The following is an 18,758-nucleotide window of genomic DNA, read 5'->3' on the forward strand; positions in this document are numbered from 1 at the left end:
ACAGACTGTCAAGGCTGGAAGGTTCTTTAGGCGTCATGTAATCCAGCCCTCTTACTCTCAGATGAAAGAACCATGGTCTCTTTATATTGAATGCCTAAAACACAGGATGGTGTCTGGCACATAGTAAGTACCTAATAAATATTGTAAAAGGAGTAAACTTTGAGAATGATATGGAGCAAAAGATTTTCTCATAACGACATTGCAAATCCTCAGTGGAGCTTTACATGACCCATAAAATTAAAATTATTGCAGGTGGTAAGTTGTCAGCCTGTTGACTTTGTGCTGCTAAAATTCAGAGAATCTATATATCATCAGAACATAAACCACTTAGGCCCAAATGAGGCTTTTGCTGGGCAATGGAGAGGCATTTCACTTACAGTTATTTCCAGAAGCCTTGGCATATGTAGGAGAAAGGGGGGAAACACAAATTTGCTGTGTTCTCTGCCCCATTGACTCTGGCCTAGTCCCATCGGTTGCCCATTCAACTGTTCCTAAGCCAGTGCATTTTCCCTCTTTCCTTGACCTCCTAGAGAATTGGGATCAGCATGTGATCTTTGCCTGGAGGGGAGAATCCTGGTGCAGTATGCTTTCAATGCCTCCTCCCCAATGCCCTGCAGCCCATCAGGACACTGGAGCCCTCCTGAAGCAGAAGGTAAGCCAGCCTTGTGGAAGCTCACTGACAGGTGGAGTGTGCAAAGAACAGCTCTTTCATGGAGTTTTATGATTTTTACTGGTCTTTCCCATGTAACATTTGATTTGATTAACATCATCTTGCAAGGTTAGTAGGCAAGCACTTACCCATTTGACAAATACTTTTTGAGCACCTGCCATATTCTCATATGTTATTCTCACATTGTATATGAGAAAACAAAGGCACTAAGATATTAACAAGTGCCAAGGCCACGCACCTGATAAAAACACAATGTCCCCCATTTAAAAAAATAGATCCCATTTTTTAAATGGGATATATAAATGGGGTATTTATATATCCTTCAGACCCCTAATGCTTGTGGTTACAAACAAGGCCACTTTAGAGTCAATACAAATATTTTGGGGCTTCGAGACATCAGTAGTCTTTGATTCTTCTTCTGTTACTTCTTAGACTCCACAGAGCACTTTCACATGTGTTGCAAGTATTCCTTTTAATTTCTTCCATATACCCTCTTTTTGGGATCTATTTACTTGTAAAACACTTAACGGAAGTGCCTTATGATTGCCACTGTTATGGGTTCCACCCACTGTCAGACTCTTCTCTGCACAGGGGTGTCTCCCAGGCTTCCCAAGGAACCAATGATCTCTATGCTTTCTTACATCATCATTGGAATTAAGAGAATACCTTTTGCCAAATGCTTGTTGTCACACTTTGTCACTTGGCCTCAGAACCAGACTGGCAGAGGCTCCATACTTTCCTCTTAGTCTTCCGTCTCCCCATCCCTGGTCCTTGGGGATGTACACATAGACCCTGCCCCCAGCTGGTCCCTCTTGCTCCTCTGCAGGTCAGCTCATGCCAGCAGTCACTGGGTGAGGACACTATTACACCAGCGCATCAGAGGGAGCGGAATCAGTCTTCTCACTGAACACCAGTGAGAACTCCTCCGCTATCCTCTATATTTTTAGAAAGAAGGTTGAAAAGAAAAAGCCAGAGATAGAATAAAGCAAGGGGGAAGGATCAGAGAGGAAAGTGAAACGACGGCCCTGCACTTTATTTTTTAAAGTAGCTTAAAATAAAAATGAGAGTCAAACTTGGGAAGTCTAAACAAATCCATCTGGAATGTAAAGCAAGAGGGATGTCTGGGAAAAGCCCTCAGTTCAGCCTCACAGATTCACAGGCTGTCAGACCTGAGAGAGATGCCTGGGGTCATCTGGCCTGGGCTCCCCCCAGGTGCAGGAATCCCCTCTATGTGCTAAATCCTCACTGAGGTTTCCTGGTGCCTGTTCAAGCTCCAGTTTTTTTAGAAAGTCCTTGAAATCTGCAATTGTAATTTTTCCACCCAAACTGAACCCACTTTGGGTTGTCACAGAGAATGTGTGTCTCTGCCACCTGACAGCATTTTGCATACTTGTATCTAGTGAGCCCGCCTCACTAGTGACAAACACAGGCACTATATGCTGGCCACTGTCTCGGGCACGTGGGCAAGGTGGTGCTGACTGTCTGCTAGGGAAGTCAGATAAGTAAATGGGCAATTGGCATTGAGTGAGAACAGGCTTATGGTAATAGGAGTGCCAAGTAATGCTGGGGGCCCATACGAAGGGGACCTCATGCAGAATTGGAGACTCAGTCTTCCCACAAAATATCACAGCACTATTAACAAGGTGCATGTGAGAATGTGAAAGAAGCTTCGTATGTTCACAGAGTGGCTGTTTTCTAAATCTAGTTCAGAGGCTTATGGGGTTCCTGGAGGCTTTTTTAGGGTGTCCTCAAAGGCAAAAGTATTTTCATAATACATATGACATCATCTGCTTTTTCCACTCTCATTCTCTCATGAGAGTCCAGCGGAGTTATCTGATAGACACATGACATGGGATGTCATTTGTTCTCTGATAGCTAATGGAACACACTCTTATGTTTTACTGAATTTTAAAACGTCATAGCTTTAGTTTATAATACAGGAACCACTAATAGATACAACCTGTATAAGCAAAAGCTCAGTATAGCTCTAAGAGTTTAAGTAGGTGCAGACATGAAAAACAAGGCAGAGGTGGGTTTTCATGTTTGAGAGGTGCTTGGAAGGTAGAATTAACAAGCACAGTGATGCTTGGTTCCTTGGGAAGCCTGGGAGACACCCCTGAGCAGGGAAGAGTCTGATAGTGGGTGGAACCCACAACAGTGGCGATCATAAGGCCCTTCCTTTAAGTGTCTTACAAGTAAGCAAGAGGTAAGATGGGTAAGATGGACAATGGCCAGGTGAGGATGGGTTTAGATTCACACCGAGGGCAGTGAGAAAACCACGTGCCTTATGAGGACATGGTATATGGTAAGACCTGTGTGTCATAAAGATTGCTCAGGCTGCTCTGTGAAGAAGAGATCCAGGGGATTTGGATGCTGGAGGAAGGGAAGCACCAAGGGGGCTGTTGCCAAAATCCAGCGGAGGATTGATGGTGGCCTGGTGAGGTCAGTGGCTGTGAGAATGGAGAGAAGTTTTTGAGATTGAGAGGTACGTGGAAGGTAGAATTAACAAGACTCTCCCCTGACATGTCTCTGGCTAAAATTATCTTGCTTTGTTCTACCACTTGTTTGAGTAAAATTATTTCCAGACATCTCCCCACACCTCCATCCAACGCAATTATCAGTTGATAAAGTTCACTCCTGGTTTGTTCTTGACCTTTTTAAAGTATGATCTGCAGAATGGTGTTCAGCGAGAGGCACTGAGGTCTCTGGTTCCCTGAGCCAACTCGGAGCTCCAAGGAAACCCAGCAGCCTTGGGTTTTCCTTCTATGTAAATTTAGTACATGCAGGCCAGGAAAAGACACTGTTCTTTTTTTAGAGCATCCTATTACAGTCTCTGTGATCCTTTTGGCTCAGACCCTTTTAATATCCTTGAAGAAATAAACTTTTCCATGAGCCAAATTCTGCAATTTATTTCTCAACTCATTCTCATCCTATTTATCTTTGCATGTTTAAGTTTTTAGACTTCCCAAACTAACTTAAAACTTTTAAATTCATGAGCAATGCCAGACATATCTGTAGGGTTGGGAAAAAAAAACATCGGGGGATGCAAGGGAGGAAAAAGAGGAGGACTGGAATGTGATCTCAGCCCTACTATTGATGTATTCTGTTCCCTTGAGTGAGTCACATAGCTTCTCTGAAAATGACATTGTATCCACAGAATGAAAAGTTGAACCATAACGTCATTTCCAGCTCTAATATTCCATGGAGCTGCAAATTGTTTTTATCCCATATAAACTAGATAGAAGATTCTCCATTTAACAAATCTTCATTGGAAATCTATTACATCTCATTAGCTTCATTTCAAAGAAGGTAAATATAGGCATAGAACCTTCTTGCCTTTGTTCACAGATAGTGGTTGCGCTCCTACCCCTTAGCAAAAACTGTTATTTCATACATGAATATTTTTGAGGTATTTGATGCTATGTTATATCTGTAGCCTAGAAATTAAATACCTTTCTTGATTTGATCGATTCAAATCCCAGTTAAGATCACTTATGTAAGTATAAAATAGATCCCAAGTGTTGGGTTTTCCATGAGAGATTAACACATGGCACTGTTTTCACTTTTTTCTCATTTGTGTGTTTTCTCTACTTTTCTGCCCAGAATGTTTCAGGTGTGCTTAACTATTTACCTGGAAAAAAGCTTGGTGCCAAGTTTTTAGAACTTATATTGTGTCAACAGCTGCAGTGTATGTATACAAAGATATATAATGGGTGCCTATATAGTGCTTCACAAATGTAAATGTAGATTGACATGATGTGTGTAAATATATATGTCTATACACATATATGACCTTATTTCTAGTGGACAGCCTATATAAACATGTAACTTTTCATTTAATCATCACATACACAAAAGGTATCTATTAATAATGAAGCAACAGGGCTTTTGCACTTATTTTTCTTTTCTTCTGTGTTCATTCTTTTCTTTCCTTACACCCTTCCTACTCCCCCTTCCTTATCTCTCTCCTTTCTTTCTCTGTTTCTGTTTCTCAGCTCCCATCCTCACCTTGCAACTACGTGTCCAATCAATCATCCAGCTGTGTTCATTTTTTCTCCTTAGGAAATCTGACTTGCCGTCTCTTTGCATGATTTCTTGAAGTCCATATATCGTCTGCATTGGTGCAATACTCTCCTAAATGGTCTCACAAGACTAAAAGCTCCCTGAGAACAGAGATCATGTTGGAAAATCTATTCTCTTGGAGCTTAGCCGACCTTTGGACACACACCTGGCACTCAATAGTTACTCTTTGAATGCATGGATGGGTGGAAGGATGGTTGGATGGATGCATGGCTGGCTGGATGGATGGCTGGATGGATGGATGAATAGTGTTTGTGTCTCTAAACAGTAGTTTTTTTTGTTGTAGTTGTTTTTGTTTTTTTGAGACGGAGTTTCACTCTTGTTGCCCAGGCTGGAGTGCAGTGGCACAATCTGGGATCACTGCAACCTCTGCCTCCTGGGTTCAAGCAGTTCTCCTGCCTCAGCCTCCCAAGTAGCTGGGATTACAGGCATGCGCCACCACACCTAGCTAATTTCGTATCTTTAGCAAAGACGGGGTTTTGCTATGTTGGTCAGGCTGGGCTTGAACTCCTCACCTCAAGTGATTCACCCACCTCGGCCTCTCAAAGCCCTGGGATTACAGACATGAGCCACCGCACTCAGCCAACAGTGGTTTTTCTAAAAGGCGACTCCGATTTCACTCATTTGCTCAAAATTTCTCAGTAGCTCTTCAACTATTTCAGTATAAAGTTCAGTTTCCTTCATGTGGCATACAAGCCACTTCACAGTCTTGGTTCCACTTAGCTCACCAGCCTCAGCACTTGTTGCCCTACAAGTGCACTCAAAACCATAGTCACCTTAACTTACACTCTCTCCCAACTGTTATCTCGCTTGGAATACCTCCTCTTACCAACATTTTTTCCTTGTTAATACCTCCCTACTTTCCAGGACAGGGCTAATGTATTTATGAGCATCAATTAAAGAGCTCATCCTATTCAAGGTTTCCAGCCATCCTGAGGTAGGTAACATTACAGTAGGTAACACAATGAGAAACTCTATAACTGATATTTTAACCCAACTTTCGTTGCTTCAAAGCCTGGCGTACTGCCTGGACCTACAATATCATATTCTACTCCCTTCCAGGGAATTTCTAAACCATCTGAGTCTCAGTTTCCTTTTCTGTAAAATGAATTTCATACGACCTGCATCACAGACTTAGTGCCAGTGTAAAAAGACCTGAGGCGTGTAATGTGCTTGGCACAGTGCCTCCACATTGAGGATGGGCAATTCGTGAAGGCTGGCATTATTAATGAGGTTGCTGTTTTGGTTATGGTAACACCCAATGCCTCTTGGGACTCCTTTTTTACATCTAAGGGTTTGCCTCTAATAACCAGGCAACCACAAACTTTGTTAAGATTTCTACTCCTGTTTACTTGCTTGAGCATAATGACCAGACTCACCTTCCTGTCCTTTGGAAGTATTTGGTCCCTCTGTTAATGAACAAGAAACTAGGGAGGAAGGATGAGCCAGCATATTTGTCATCTTTGCCCTCCTGTGGCTTCCTACCACTGACAGTCATTTTCTCCAGGGAAGGAAGAAAGATTACGTTATCCCTTGGCAGCTGCAGGAGAAAGCCCATGGAGGGGTGGAATGTTCACCTGGCACCCACCATCAGGAAGCATTCTCTGATGTTCCATGCTGTATTTCACTTGATATTAACAGGATAAAAGGTCCTTCCTTTAACAAATATTTAATTTATAGCATCCACTCTGTGAATTTTCTGTGGACCAGGCACACTGTTTTAAGCAAAAGCTACATGGCATTGAGTGAAACACTGCTCTTTAATAGAGGCAAAAATGACAACTCTCTACAGGATTTTGATGACAATCAGATATTTTAACTAATGACTAGGAGATGTGTTTCATATACTGTAAAGTGCTGCCTTCAATGAAGTTGACTGAATGAATAAGTGACACATGTGTGTCAACATCCCACAAAGTTAAGAGAGTCAGGAACTCAGTGGGTTGGAAAGTAGACGAAAAGAAAGGCTTCAGCTAGGTGGGAAGTCCTACTTCTGTTTTTCCCCTAAACTAAGGGCTGCTTTGAGCCAGAAGTTGCTGCAAATAATAAATGAAACTAGCCAAGGAGAGATAGAGGAAATCTTGTAATTAAATCCATCTTCTCTTCCTCTGATGCATTATGTCTAAGAAGTTTCTGTATATTTTCTTGACCCTCCTTCTCTTTCACTCTTCTCTTCTCCATCTGCACTTGGTGGCTTCTCTCTTTCCTTAGCTAAGCAGAGGCAAGGAGGTTAGAGACATTTACAGCCTTTACTGGCATAGATTTTTCAATCCAAATAACTTTCTAGTATTAACATTATAGTGATTCATATTACACTGCAATATTACCACAAAGCATTTTAAAGCAAATATCTTTTATTTTTTTTTTCTTATTTGCTTCAGAAATATCCAGGGTTGCCACCACCCTCCCAACGTACCACTGATGCTGAAGAAAAAAGAATGTGGCTAGGTGGGCATGGTGACACATGCCTATATTAGCTACTCAGGAGGCTGAGGCAGGGGGATCACTTGAGCCTAGGAGTTTCAGCCTGCAGTGAGCTATGATCAGACCATTCCACTCCAGCCTGGGCAATAGAGCAGGACTCCATCTCTCTCTCTCTTTTTTTTTTTTTTAAGGTGGCTCATTGGACAACTTGAGGTCCTTCATCTTACTGTCTGGTCTGTATTTCTCATGAGGCTCCCTTAAACAAATTAGAGCTAATCACCCCATTGAGTCCTGGCTCTTTTTCTCAGTAGTACAAGGAAGAGCTCTCTGGGGGTCTAGATGTGATCTCAGCAGAAAAAAATTCAGAAGTTGCTGCAGGCTGAAATCAATGGGGATGAGGCATCATCTCCCTAGGGAAAGAGGAGAGGAATCCCTCCTTCCTTCTCCCTGCTCCTCACCCAACCCTCCTCTTCCTGAGTCAGACAGAACAGAGCGTGGAGCAGCTCAGTGGTATGGAATGACTGCATGTAGAGAAGGGGAGGAGGAGAGATGAGAGGGCTCCAAGGCTGCCTTCCAGCTCTGTTGTTCATGATTCTAGACGGTTTCCTCCCAGGTCCTCAGTTGGGTGGATGCTATTTATGCTCACATATTCTTTGCTGGTGGGCGGGGTGGATGTCCGGATTTCTGTCAGTCCAAGTGGGTTTTACCAATGGTAGTAATACTACAGGGATTCTAATTTATTCTAATGTCCCCTACATCCAATAGACAAACAGTACAGATTTCAAAAAGGGGCAAAACTCGGTTCTAATGCTGACGTTTATACTTCAAGCTGCATGAACCTGATCGATTCACTCTATATTTGGGAGCCTGTTTTCTCACCTCCTAAATAAGTTCTTGCAAGAATTAAAGAAGTTCAGGGAATGCAGTGGGTGTTTAGCCAATGTGTACCCTTTACTTATTTTCATCTTAGGCAGCACAGCCTCCAAGTAGAAGACGAGGAAGGAAAGTTTGAACATCAACTCGATAGTGAGACGAAAGCAGTGTGACTGAATGTCTGGTGATTCATCTGAAATCTGTATCGCAAGGATGGGGATGAGGTGGATGCTGTGTATTTAGCAGATATACCAAGATACTAAAACCTTCCTCCCTTTTTCCCGTCCGTCTAAAGTTCTAGTCAGGCCAGTTTCTCCTGGGGTCCACAGGAAACACTATGGATGAGAATAAAGCTCTTTCCTCAAGAACTCATTCCCTCATCTCTTCTCCATAGGTCATCCTGATGTTGAACAGCCCTGTAAGTCCAATGTCCGCACCTGGAGCCCAAATGCAGCTGTCAACCCACACACGGTTCCTCCAGCCTGCCCTGAGCCACAAGGCTGCTACCTGGAGCTGGAATTCCTCTACCCCTTGGTCCCTGAGTCTCTGACCATTTGGGTGACCTTTGTCTCCACTGACTGGGACCCCAATGGAGCTGTCAATGACATCAAACTGTTGACTGTCAGTGGGAAGAACATCTCCCTGGGTCCTCAGAATGTCTTCTGTGACATCCCACTAACCATCAGACTCCAGGACATGGGTGAGGAGGTGTACGGCATCCAAATCTATACGCTGGATGAGCACCTGGAGATTGATGCTGCCATGTTGACCTCCCTTGCAGACACCCCACTCTGTCTACAGTGTAAGCCCCTGCAGTATAAGGTGGTCCGGGACCCTCCTCTCCAAGCAGATGTGGCTTCCATCCTACATCTCAACAGGAAATTCGTAGACACGTAAGTGCACTCTCTGAATGGGGAGTTTGTTAAGTGGGTAGGTTTTGGAGGAACGTGAGGCAGGTCAGAGAGGCTTGGACAGGAAAGGGAAGGTTCGTCACAGCAAAACTCATTCTAGGGATTGAAACCCACCATTGGGTGTAGATTTGTCTTAACATGGTAGAGCTGATATCCTGAGAAGAGCAACGGGCAAGGAACCATTAGACCTGGATTTGGTGACAAATCTGATGTGTGATCTTAAGCCTGTCTTAATCTTAGTCATTCCAATGGTAAATGAAGGAGGTTGGGTGAGAGCAACAGTGAGAAAATCATTTATTACTAACGTAAGTAGGATAACTGAAGTTTGCTAATGATTTTCTTTTTCTATTAAATTGAAGACAATGTATGCATTTTGATTGCTTTTTTAGTGGGTGAATCGGGAGTGAAGTTATAGTAGATTGGATGGGGGTTGGGCACAGTCCTGGGGATTTGCACAAAAATTGTGCTGGAAAGTGAACATCAACAGTAACAGCACTTGTTTTTATCTTATTTCCTGAGGCAGAACAGTGGTTCAAGCCCATGTGATCCTTAGGACCTTTGCAGCTTTAGATTTCCCTAACTCTTTTTGGATGCTCACTGCTCTTATGTGAAGTAGTACTTGTCTTTCATAGTCACTTCTCGGCTGGGGCAGTGGCTCACTTTGGGAGGCCAAGGCAGGCAGGTCACCTGAGGTCAGGAGTTCAAGACCAGCTTGGCAGACATGGTGAAACCCCATCTCTACTAATAATACAAAAAAATTAGCTGGGCGTGGTGGTACATACCTGTTATCCCAGCCACTCGGGAGGTTGAGGCAGGAGAATTGCTTGAACCCGGGAGGCAGAGGTTGCAGTCAGCCAAGATCATGCCATTGCACTACAGCCTGAGCGACAAGAGTGAAACTCCATCTCAAAAAAAAAAATTACTCACTTCTTAAGCCACCTCTCCAAACTTCTTCCCCAGACATCCTCAGAATTTCTGTCTTAGGAGGAAAACCATCTTGTTATGAAGCCATTAGTGCTTTTCCTAGAAAATGAGCTAAGGTCCTTGCATCTTTTACTCATTTCATCCTCTCCACAACCACAGCCCTATTTTTCTTATTTTACAAAGAAGAAAACTGGGGCTTAGAGATGTGAAGACACTTGTCCAAGATCACACAGTTAGGAAGTGGTGAAGGCAAGGATTGGAATTTCATTCTGACTCCTAAGCCAGTGCGCTCAGCTGATGTTCAATTAAAGATGTGATTCTAACTTCTGTTTTAATTTACAAAAGGATAGAAGCTTCACCATCTAATTTGGTTATCTATGAAATTAATTACCCATCGTCTATGAAGTCAATCACCAAGCATTTATTGAATGCCTCCTATATACAAGGGACATTGATAGGGGACACTCTGAGTATTGGAAAGAAGAATAGCTCAGGAGTAAGACATCTTGTCCCTTGCCCCAACCAGTCCACTTACTAATGTTTGATAAATCAGCCAATCTCTTTGAGCCTCAATTTCCTCCTCTCTGTGATGAAAATATTGAAGTAAATGGTTTCCATAGGACTTCTGTGGAACTTTATTTGGTTTTAAAATAATGTAAGACAATCTCTGCCCTGTCTACTTGAAAGTATTTACTAAGCCAATTATTAATGTAAACCAAGTTCTAGGGGAAACTTTTAATCTTTTATAGGGCAGAGCCACTTTCAAATACTTTACCCACACTTCCTTTTACATGCTAGCAATTAATGTGCACATCACAGGCAAACTCTTGCTAATTCATTGGATCAGAGATGAAGCATATCTGTTTAAGAACTCAGAAAGAGCACTTCGTTTATGTTTGAGAATGTACTTAAAATTTTAAGGATGGTCTTGCCTTAAAAACATTCCACAGTCCTGTCTCTTCCATCCCCTTGCTTGTCTAGACTGGTCGAGTTCTATAAATACGCTTCCACTTAAACTTTCTTTATAAAACAATGGGGGGAAGAAATAATAGATGTTTTAAAACTTCAGTTTAAACTCAGCTTTCATTTTTTGCGTCGAGTTATGACCTGTGAGAGCTGCCATGGGTTGGTAAGTGTGGAATGGTGAAAATTAAACTGAGTAAATGAAAGCACCCTTAGTGATTTAACTTAGTTCTATTCTCAGCTAAATCACTAACTGGTTCTACCCTCTTAGGTGAGTCACTTGTCCTTTCTAGTCTTCAGATGCCTCAACTTTGCACAAAGGAGGCTATGCTAGATTAGTTCGTTCTCTCTCTCTCTCTCTCTCTCTCTCTCTCTTTCTTTTCTTTTTTTTCTGAGACGGAGTCTTGCATTCTCACCTAGGCTGGAGTGCAGTGGCACAATCTCAGCTCACAGCACCCTCTGCCCCTGGGGTGTATGCAGTTCTCCTGCCTCAGCCTCCCAGGTAGCTGGGATTATAGGTATGTGCCCCCATGCCAGGCCAATTTTTGTATTTTTAGTAGAGATGGGGTTTCACCAGGTTGGCCAGGCTGGTCTGAGAACTGATCTCATGATCTGCCCTTCTGGGCCTCCCAAATTGCTGGGATTACAGGCATGAGCCACTGCACCTGGCCAGTTCTTTTCCATTTAGATTGCACATTAAAAAACTTGGGACCTTTAAAAATTGTTTGGGTCTCACTTGCATCCCATCTCAACTCTCTACCTCCCCACTCCCAGATATTGATTTAATGGTTAAGAATAGGGTCTGACCATTAAAACTTTTAAAATCTCACACAATGATTATCATTTGCAACCAAGTTTAAAAACCAGTGCACTAAAACAAGTTCTCAAAGTGTGGCCCCAGACCAATGGCATCAGTATCACCTGGGGACTCAGAAAGGCCAGGCTCTCAGGCTCCAGTCCAGCCTCGTGAATCAGAAACTCTGAGTGCAGGGCCTCTTCTGGTAATTTGGGTGCTAGTTAAAGTTTAATAGCCACTGCTCTAAGTGATCTCCAAGGCCCAGGGAGCTCTTTCACTCATGTAACTACGCACTCAATTTACAAATATGTACTGAGAACATTCTATATGCCAGATTCTGTACTGGAAACAGTATTAGGATGACTCAGACCAGTCCCTTTCCTGAAGGCACTCAAACTTAAGTGCTGAACCCCTACCCACTTTGTAAAAGTGCCACGTACTGTGCCCAGCCATCAGTATTGAGGTCAACACTCTTACACACAATTTGTTCTTTCATTCACTCTCCAAATATTTATTTAATCCCTACTATGTGACAGGCACAAGGGCTAGACTGAGGCTTTCATCGGCCTTCCTCTTTGAATCTTTGGTGTCCCAAGGAGTTTATTGGAGATCTGGGCTGGGCTGGGCTGAGCTGGACTTGGCTGGGCTGGGCTGGGCTTCCTGACCTGAATGTTCTCTGAGATTGAAACAAGAGAAACGTATCCTTCCAAATCAACCTACCATTTCAACTCCTTTATCTCTTTGTAATTTGAGTTCTGAACCCCACCACAAATACCTCTTCGTGTGTGTGTGTGTGTGTGTGTGTGTGTGTGTGTGTGTGTGTGTATCTTGCTGCTTTCATATTTTTTCCATATCAGATAAATTGGCTCTTATACAATTTCTATGTAAAGCCTGCTTTGGAGAAAAAAAACGAGAGAGAAAAAATGCTTTCTTTTTCTTTCCTGACTCAACCCATTACATGCTTCCCTTTGACCTTTGTCTTTATTTTTTTCTCTCAACAAAATATTTATTCTTTCTGTTTTTGCTTTTTTATCTACACTGGAGATAGTTTCCCAAAGGTATGACATTGATGAAGAGAGCGCCTTCTGTGCTTACCTCATGGAAACTTCTGGTAGACTGATTACTTTTGGCTAGGATGTGAAAGAAATGTGGAACATCTCCATCTCTCTTGAGTGGAAACCCCTCTATTGAATGAGAGATGACACTATCAGAAGAAAAGGGGACCAGTGCCAACTCTGCTACAAACTCACCATATGGCACAAAGACACACCACATCACCTGTTTGGACCTCAGTTTCCATATCTGTAGAATGAGAGGACAACACATTAAGCCCTTCTCTGTGGGTAGACACAGAGAAGGCGTCTGGGGTAACAGGTGATTCACATGCTTTTTTTTTTTTTTTTTTTTTTTTTTGAGACAGAGTTTCACTCTTGTTACCCAGGCTGGAGTGCAATGGCGTGATCTCGGCTCATCGCAACTTCTGCCTCCTGGGTTCAAGCAATTCTCCTGCCTCAGCCTCCCGAGTAGCTGGGACTATAGGCACGCGCCACCGTGCCCAGCTAATTTTTGTATTTTTAGTAGAGGCGGGGTTTCACCTTGTTGACCAGGATGGTCTTGATCTCTTGAGCTTGTGATCCACCTGCCTCGGCCACCCAAAGTGCTGGGATTATAGGCTTGGGCCACCGCGCCTGGCCTCACATGCTTTTTTGTAGTAAAAGTGATTCAGTAGGGATATTTGTAAGAATCAGTACGCAGAGGAAACCTCACTGGCTCTGGATGCCCTACTGAAATGTGGACCACAACAATAATGGAAACCATTTACTAAGTATTTCCTCTGCTTTAAGTGCCTTACAAACACTTACGAGGTAGGTGAAAAAGCTGAATCTCAGAGAAGTGATTAAACTAACCTCATACAGCTAGTATTGACATAGACAGGCCTAAAACCTAAGACTGATTCCAAATTCCGCCTTCCTAACCACTACCCACACTACCTCCTACTACAATAATGTAAAGGCAGAATTTTAGATTTGAGAAATGCATCCAATCTGGCCAAAGCTCTAAATATAGCAAGTGGAAGACAGGCTTACACGTCCACAGTCAGTCCCTGTGGCCCACCCTTGATGTCTCGGTGTCCAATAACACAAATTACACAGGCAGTTCTTTATGCTTCTGGCTGGGAAGAAATAGCAGGGAAGCATCTTTTCCTAGACTTGGCTGCCAAGTGCTTCTGCACTGAGCACTGTGCTCCTTGGCCTATATGGAATCTTCAGGTTTCTCCAAGAAGTAAACACTGGACAAAACTAAGAAAGCAAAGCATAAAGCAAACTGGGAACAGTGGACAGAAGCTCACTCTCATTATCTATCTACTCATTGGTCTGTCTCATTCATCCATCTATTCATGCAACAAATATTCACTGGGTATCTATTAGGCACTATGCACTGTGTTAAGAAATGGTGATCCAGTGGTGCTGAAAACTCAAGGTGCTCACACTCTATGAGAAAAGAGAAGGACAGGGAAGCAGTGTCATTGCAGTAAAATAATGTTCTGATGGAAGAAACAGAAACACAGAGTCAGAGGTTTCTAACCCAAACTTGGAAGAATTGAACTCTAAACTTAGAACTAGAATATAAAATCCTCGAGGGCTAGATTTTTTTTTTTCCCTGTTTTTCTCCTGGTGCATTCCAAGCACCTAAAACAGTTATAGATACAAAGTAAGCACTGAGTAAATGTTCTTTAAATGGATCTGGAACGAAGAATGAGAAGGAGTTTAGCATTTGAAGAGAAATGGAGAAGCCAAAATATACTAAGCTTGTACTATGTGTCAAGCACTAACTAGGGGCTTTACACAGATAATCTCATTTGATGTCATCAACCCAACAATCCCACAATGTAGGTGGTCCTGTCCCCAGATTATCGGCAGGGACTAAACTCAGAGAAGGAATGTAGATAATAGTATATAGCTATCACGGTGCAAAGCTGGGATCTGTATGTAGATCTGTCAACTCCAAATCCAATGCTCTTGATCATTCATTCTCTGGTTGAACATGTATGTTTGTTTATGCCTCTGTCTTCTTAGGATCCTCAATGTAGAGCTAGAAACATTCTTAAAAGTCAACTCTCTCAGCTGGCTTATTTGTGCATCCCAATTTAGTCATCTATTAATTCTCTCATATTCAGACCTGTAAATCTTCCAACACAATCTGTATCTATTTTATCTCACCTCCTTGGCATTCTCAATATAATTCTTGGGGGAAATGAATAGACGTAAGGAAAGGAGATGTTTATATGATATGGGTGGACATTCTTGTGAGTCCAGATTTCACAAATTAGATCCAGATTTCTGCCTCTGAACTCCAAATGCTTTGAACACCCATCAGTCAAAAACTTTAGTTCATTCATCAGTTCACTTGCTCAGCAAATGTTTGTTGACTCCCAACATGAACTTACCTATTTTCTAGCCTCTAAGATTGCAAAACAAATAGAGCAAAGAAAAGGTTTTGCTTTCACTGATTATTACAATGTAGTTGGGGAGACAAAGAAGAAACATGTTATTGTATAATATCCTAGTTGGATAGGATTTCATGATTTTAGATAGGTGGTCAGGAAAGTCCTTTCTGATGAAGTGACATTTGAACAGAGACTAGAAGTGTCCCCTAGTAACTTATAATGAAAGCTAGCTGAGCTGCCGTCCCTGGGATCCCAGCCTGTTTGGAATACGAATTTCTTACATTATCCTTAGTCCATCCTTGATCACAGTGTGTGTTGTGTCATATTTAACAGTGCTTATGGTTTTTCCTTCACCTGGTTCATATTATTTTTTTTTCAAGACAGAATCTTACTCTGTCACCCAGGCTAGAGTGCAATGGTGCAATCTCAGCTCACTGCAACCTGCGCCTCCTGGGTTCAAGTGATTCTCCTGCCTCAGCCTCCTGAGTATCTGGGATTACAGGTATGTGCCACCATGCCTGGCTAATTTTTGTATTTTTAGACGGGGTTTCATCATGTTGGTCAGGCTGACCTCATGATCCACCCGCCTTGGCCTCCTAGATTGCTGGGATTACAGGCGTGAGCCCCTGCGCCTGGCCTATATAAATTTTATGACACTTAAATGACACAATAGGGGCTCCATGGGTACTTGTTGAGCATGCGAAGAATAAGTCAGCTCTAGCACAAGTGGGCTCTCAGAAGATAAGTCTCTTGCTTTCAGGTCTTAGTTATAACATTGATGTGTGATGCCATATTAAGCCTTAGAGGATTAGGAAAGTTTAGCCCAAATCAGGGTCAGGTGAAAGCACAGGTGGCTCTTACATGCTGTTTCTATGGCTCTCAAGCTGAGTCACCACTTTCTTTATTTTTTCCTAAGCCTCATTTCTTTTTATAGCTCTTCCCATTTCTCACTATGTCATCCATCCTTTGTTCTTGTATGTATTAATATATTCATTCATTCATCAACTAGTGAAAATCTAATATAATCTATGTTAAGTAATACTTGTCCCATTTAACAAATATTTATTAAATGTCTGTTCTGTGTTAAGAATACAGCTCTGATTAATGCAGACATGATCTCTGGCCTCATGAGCACAAGGTTCTAAATGAAAAAATGTTATATTGAAGCATGAAAAGTGTTACGGTGTAAGGAGCACAGTGTGGGGGGCTGTGAGAAAACCTGGGAAGGGTGTCTAACCCAGCTTTCATAGATAAGGAAGGCTTATTGGAAGAAGTGACATGTAAACTGAGATTTGAAGGATGCATAAGAGCTGATTATTGCAGAGGTTTGTCACAGTTCAAATGGTTGAAACTAAGTGGATGTTCAGCCCAGACTGATAAATGAATGAATGAATAAATGAAGGAAGGAATGAACACATATACTGCATGTCAGAAGGGCATGCTCAACTACAAATCAAATGCAGAGCTTTGAGACGGAAATGGTATTCATGTGGGATATCTATCTACTTCAGTTTCTTAGATATACTTCAGTCTTTTTAGCTGCTGTACAGTGTCCCATAGTATGAATGTGCTACAGGTAACTTAGCCATGCCTTTAATGATGGGCATTTAGGTCACTTTGCACATTTTCCTATCACAGGCAGATATTGCAGTTAGCATTCTCGTACCAACAGCCTGATAGGCAAATGCATGCAAGCATTTCTCTAGGGTCAATACTGAGAAATGGAATTGCAGGTCATAAGCTCTGGGCCTTTTTCATTTTAATGGACATAACTAGGACATTCTGAGCCAGTGAACTAGCTTCCACCCCACCAGCAGTGTGTGCCAAGTGTGTTATATCATAACTACTTGTTATTTGGCATATTGAAAGAGTTTTGTCTGTACTTTTCTACCCACTTTCATGGGGAAAATATGACTTCTCATTGACATTTCTGTTATGTGTTCTTAAAGCAAGCATTGACTCAAATATTTCCTGGATAATTGTATTTCCTGTTCTATGACTTGTCTATTCATATCCTTAAGATAGGCCTCATCTTTAATCTGCTCCACACCTCAATTTCCCATTCATTAAACTGGGATTTCAGTGTCAGCCCTATTGCATATCCATTAATATCAGAATCTAGGGAGAAACAGGAAGTTAAGAGGGAAATAGCATTTATGAAGAAGTTACTCTGATTCTTCTTTTATGTATTGATATAGTTATCAGATGCTGATTTAGTACAATCCCTGTGCTGAGAAACATGACACATTTTGAAGATACAACAGGTAACAAAACCAACCCAGTTTCTGCTCTCAGCAATGCCTAAATTTAGTCATTGTGTTAAACATCTTCACAGTGCTAATTACTTGTAGCATTACTTGTAGCATTTACTACTGGAAGCACTAACATTACTGTTAACAATAACTACCAGGTAGTGAAAACCTCATACATGCTCAGTAATTTTTTATAAGTCTACCAATGATGTTTAGGTATTGGCATGCCTGACTTTTTAGATGGAGGAGCTCAGACTATAAAAGATAAGGTCATTGATGTAAGGTCCCCCAGTTAACAGATGCTAAAGCTAAGTTTTATATCCCTTTGCCTGACCCCAAAGGGTGTGCCTGGCAAGATGCAGAGCACGGTCATTGTTATAATGCCTGACAAAGTACAAGGTGGTAACTTGATGAGTGGATAAAAATGAATACTAAAATTAGATCTTCTTGCTTCCAAAAGCAAGATAATAAACACCAAAAAGAGGAGAAAGCAAAATTTTTTATTGCTTTTTGAACATTTAAGCAGATGCGGAGGAGAGTGCTAAGGAAATGGACATGGCCAAATCAGCACGATTTCCAGTAACCTGTTGCTGAAATGCATGATTCAGGTTGGACCCCTTCCTGAGCAGGGCCTTCTCCCACGCCTGCCCAGCATGGGTTTGCCTCTATTCTGAGGTCCCACCCACCGGAAGAGATGAGCAGCATCAGTAGAGAGAGTTGTTTTTCCAAGCCCAGAATGAATACCACTGCTCTTAGCTCAGGTCAGGGAGCACATAGTCAGCACAGTCTCACTCTATTTCTGGAAACCAGGCGTTATCCACCTATGACTCTTTCTCATCAGTCTTGGGCCAAGTATTTCTCAGAATGAAATATGGGTTCTGGGAATATTAGGATAAGCAAAAGGGCTTAACGAAATAAGCTGATCTCCAGGGTTAGCAACAGCCATAGAAGTGCTGTCTCCAAGTACCTTCACAATTTTGAAAGGCTGAAGGGCTCCTATTTGGTGCTAATACCACCAAAATCACTTACATACATTTTTATAGATTATTCTAATACATTACTAAAGTTGTAGTGAGTGGACTATTATAGGTTCTCTTCTACAGATGGGCAAACTGAGACCCTTAGAAGTCACCCAAAAATTGCACTGATAGCTCCATTGATACATTTATTCATCTGTTTGTTCCTGTGTTCATCCGCTCATGCATTTAATAAGGAGTACCTACTGCATGTCAATCTTTGTACTGGCAGTGTAATTCGGAATCTTATAATCTGGTAGGAAAGATAGGGTGAATAATAGCACACATAAAATTATAATTATAAACTGAAGAGTATTATTACAAGAGGTTATAGTACAGTATAATTCCCCCTTAAATTAAGAGAGAGTCTGTAGATGAGTATAGAGACATGAAGGGGCCAG

At 42.0% G+C, this 18,758-nt stretch overlaps 1 protein-coding gene across 2 annotated transcripts in view; it reads left to right on the forward strand.

Annotated features, from left to right (window-relative positions):
• PAPPA (pappalysin 1) overlaps positions 1 to 18,758 on the forward strand; it is a 249,771-nt gene that overhangs the window by 78,609 nt on the left and 152,404 nt on the right. For both annotated transcript variants that reach the window (XM_039475070.2, XM_074395239.1), the window contains exons 6-7: positions 531 to 652; positions 8,442 to 8,940. In XM_039475070.2, coding sequence (XP_039331004.1) covers positions 531 to 652; positions 8,442 to 8,940 — 621 coding nt within the window. The remainder of the gene's footprint in view (positions 1 to 530; positions 653 to 8,441; positions 8,941 to 18,758) is intronic.

Source organism: Saimiri boliviensis, chromosome 2 (assembly GCF_048565385.1).
Source record: "Saimiri boliviensis isolate mSaiBol1 chromosome 2, mSaiBol1.pri, whole genome shotgun sequence".
In the NCBI taxonomy this organism is placed as follows: Eukaryota; Metazoa; Chordata; class Mammalia; order Primates; family Cebidae; genus Saimiri; species Saimiri boliviensis.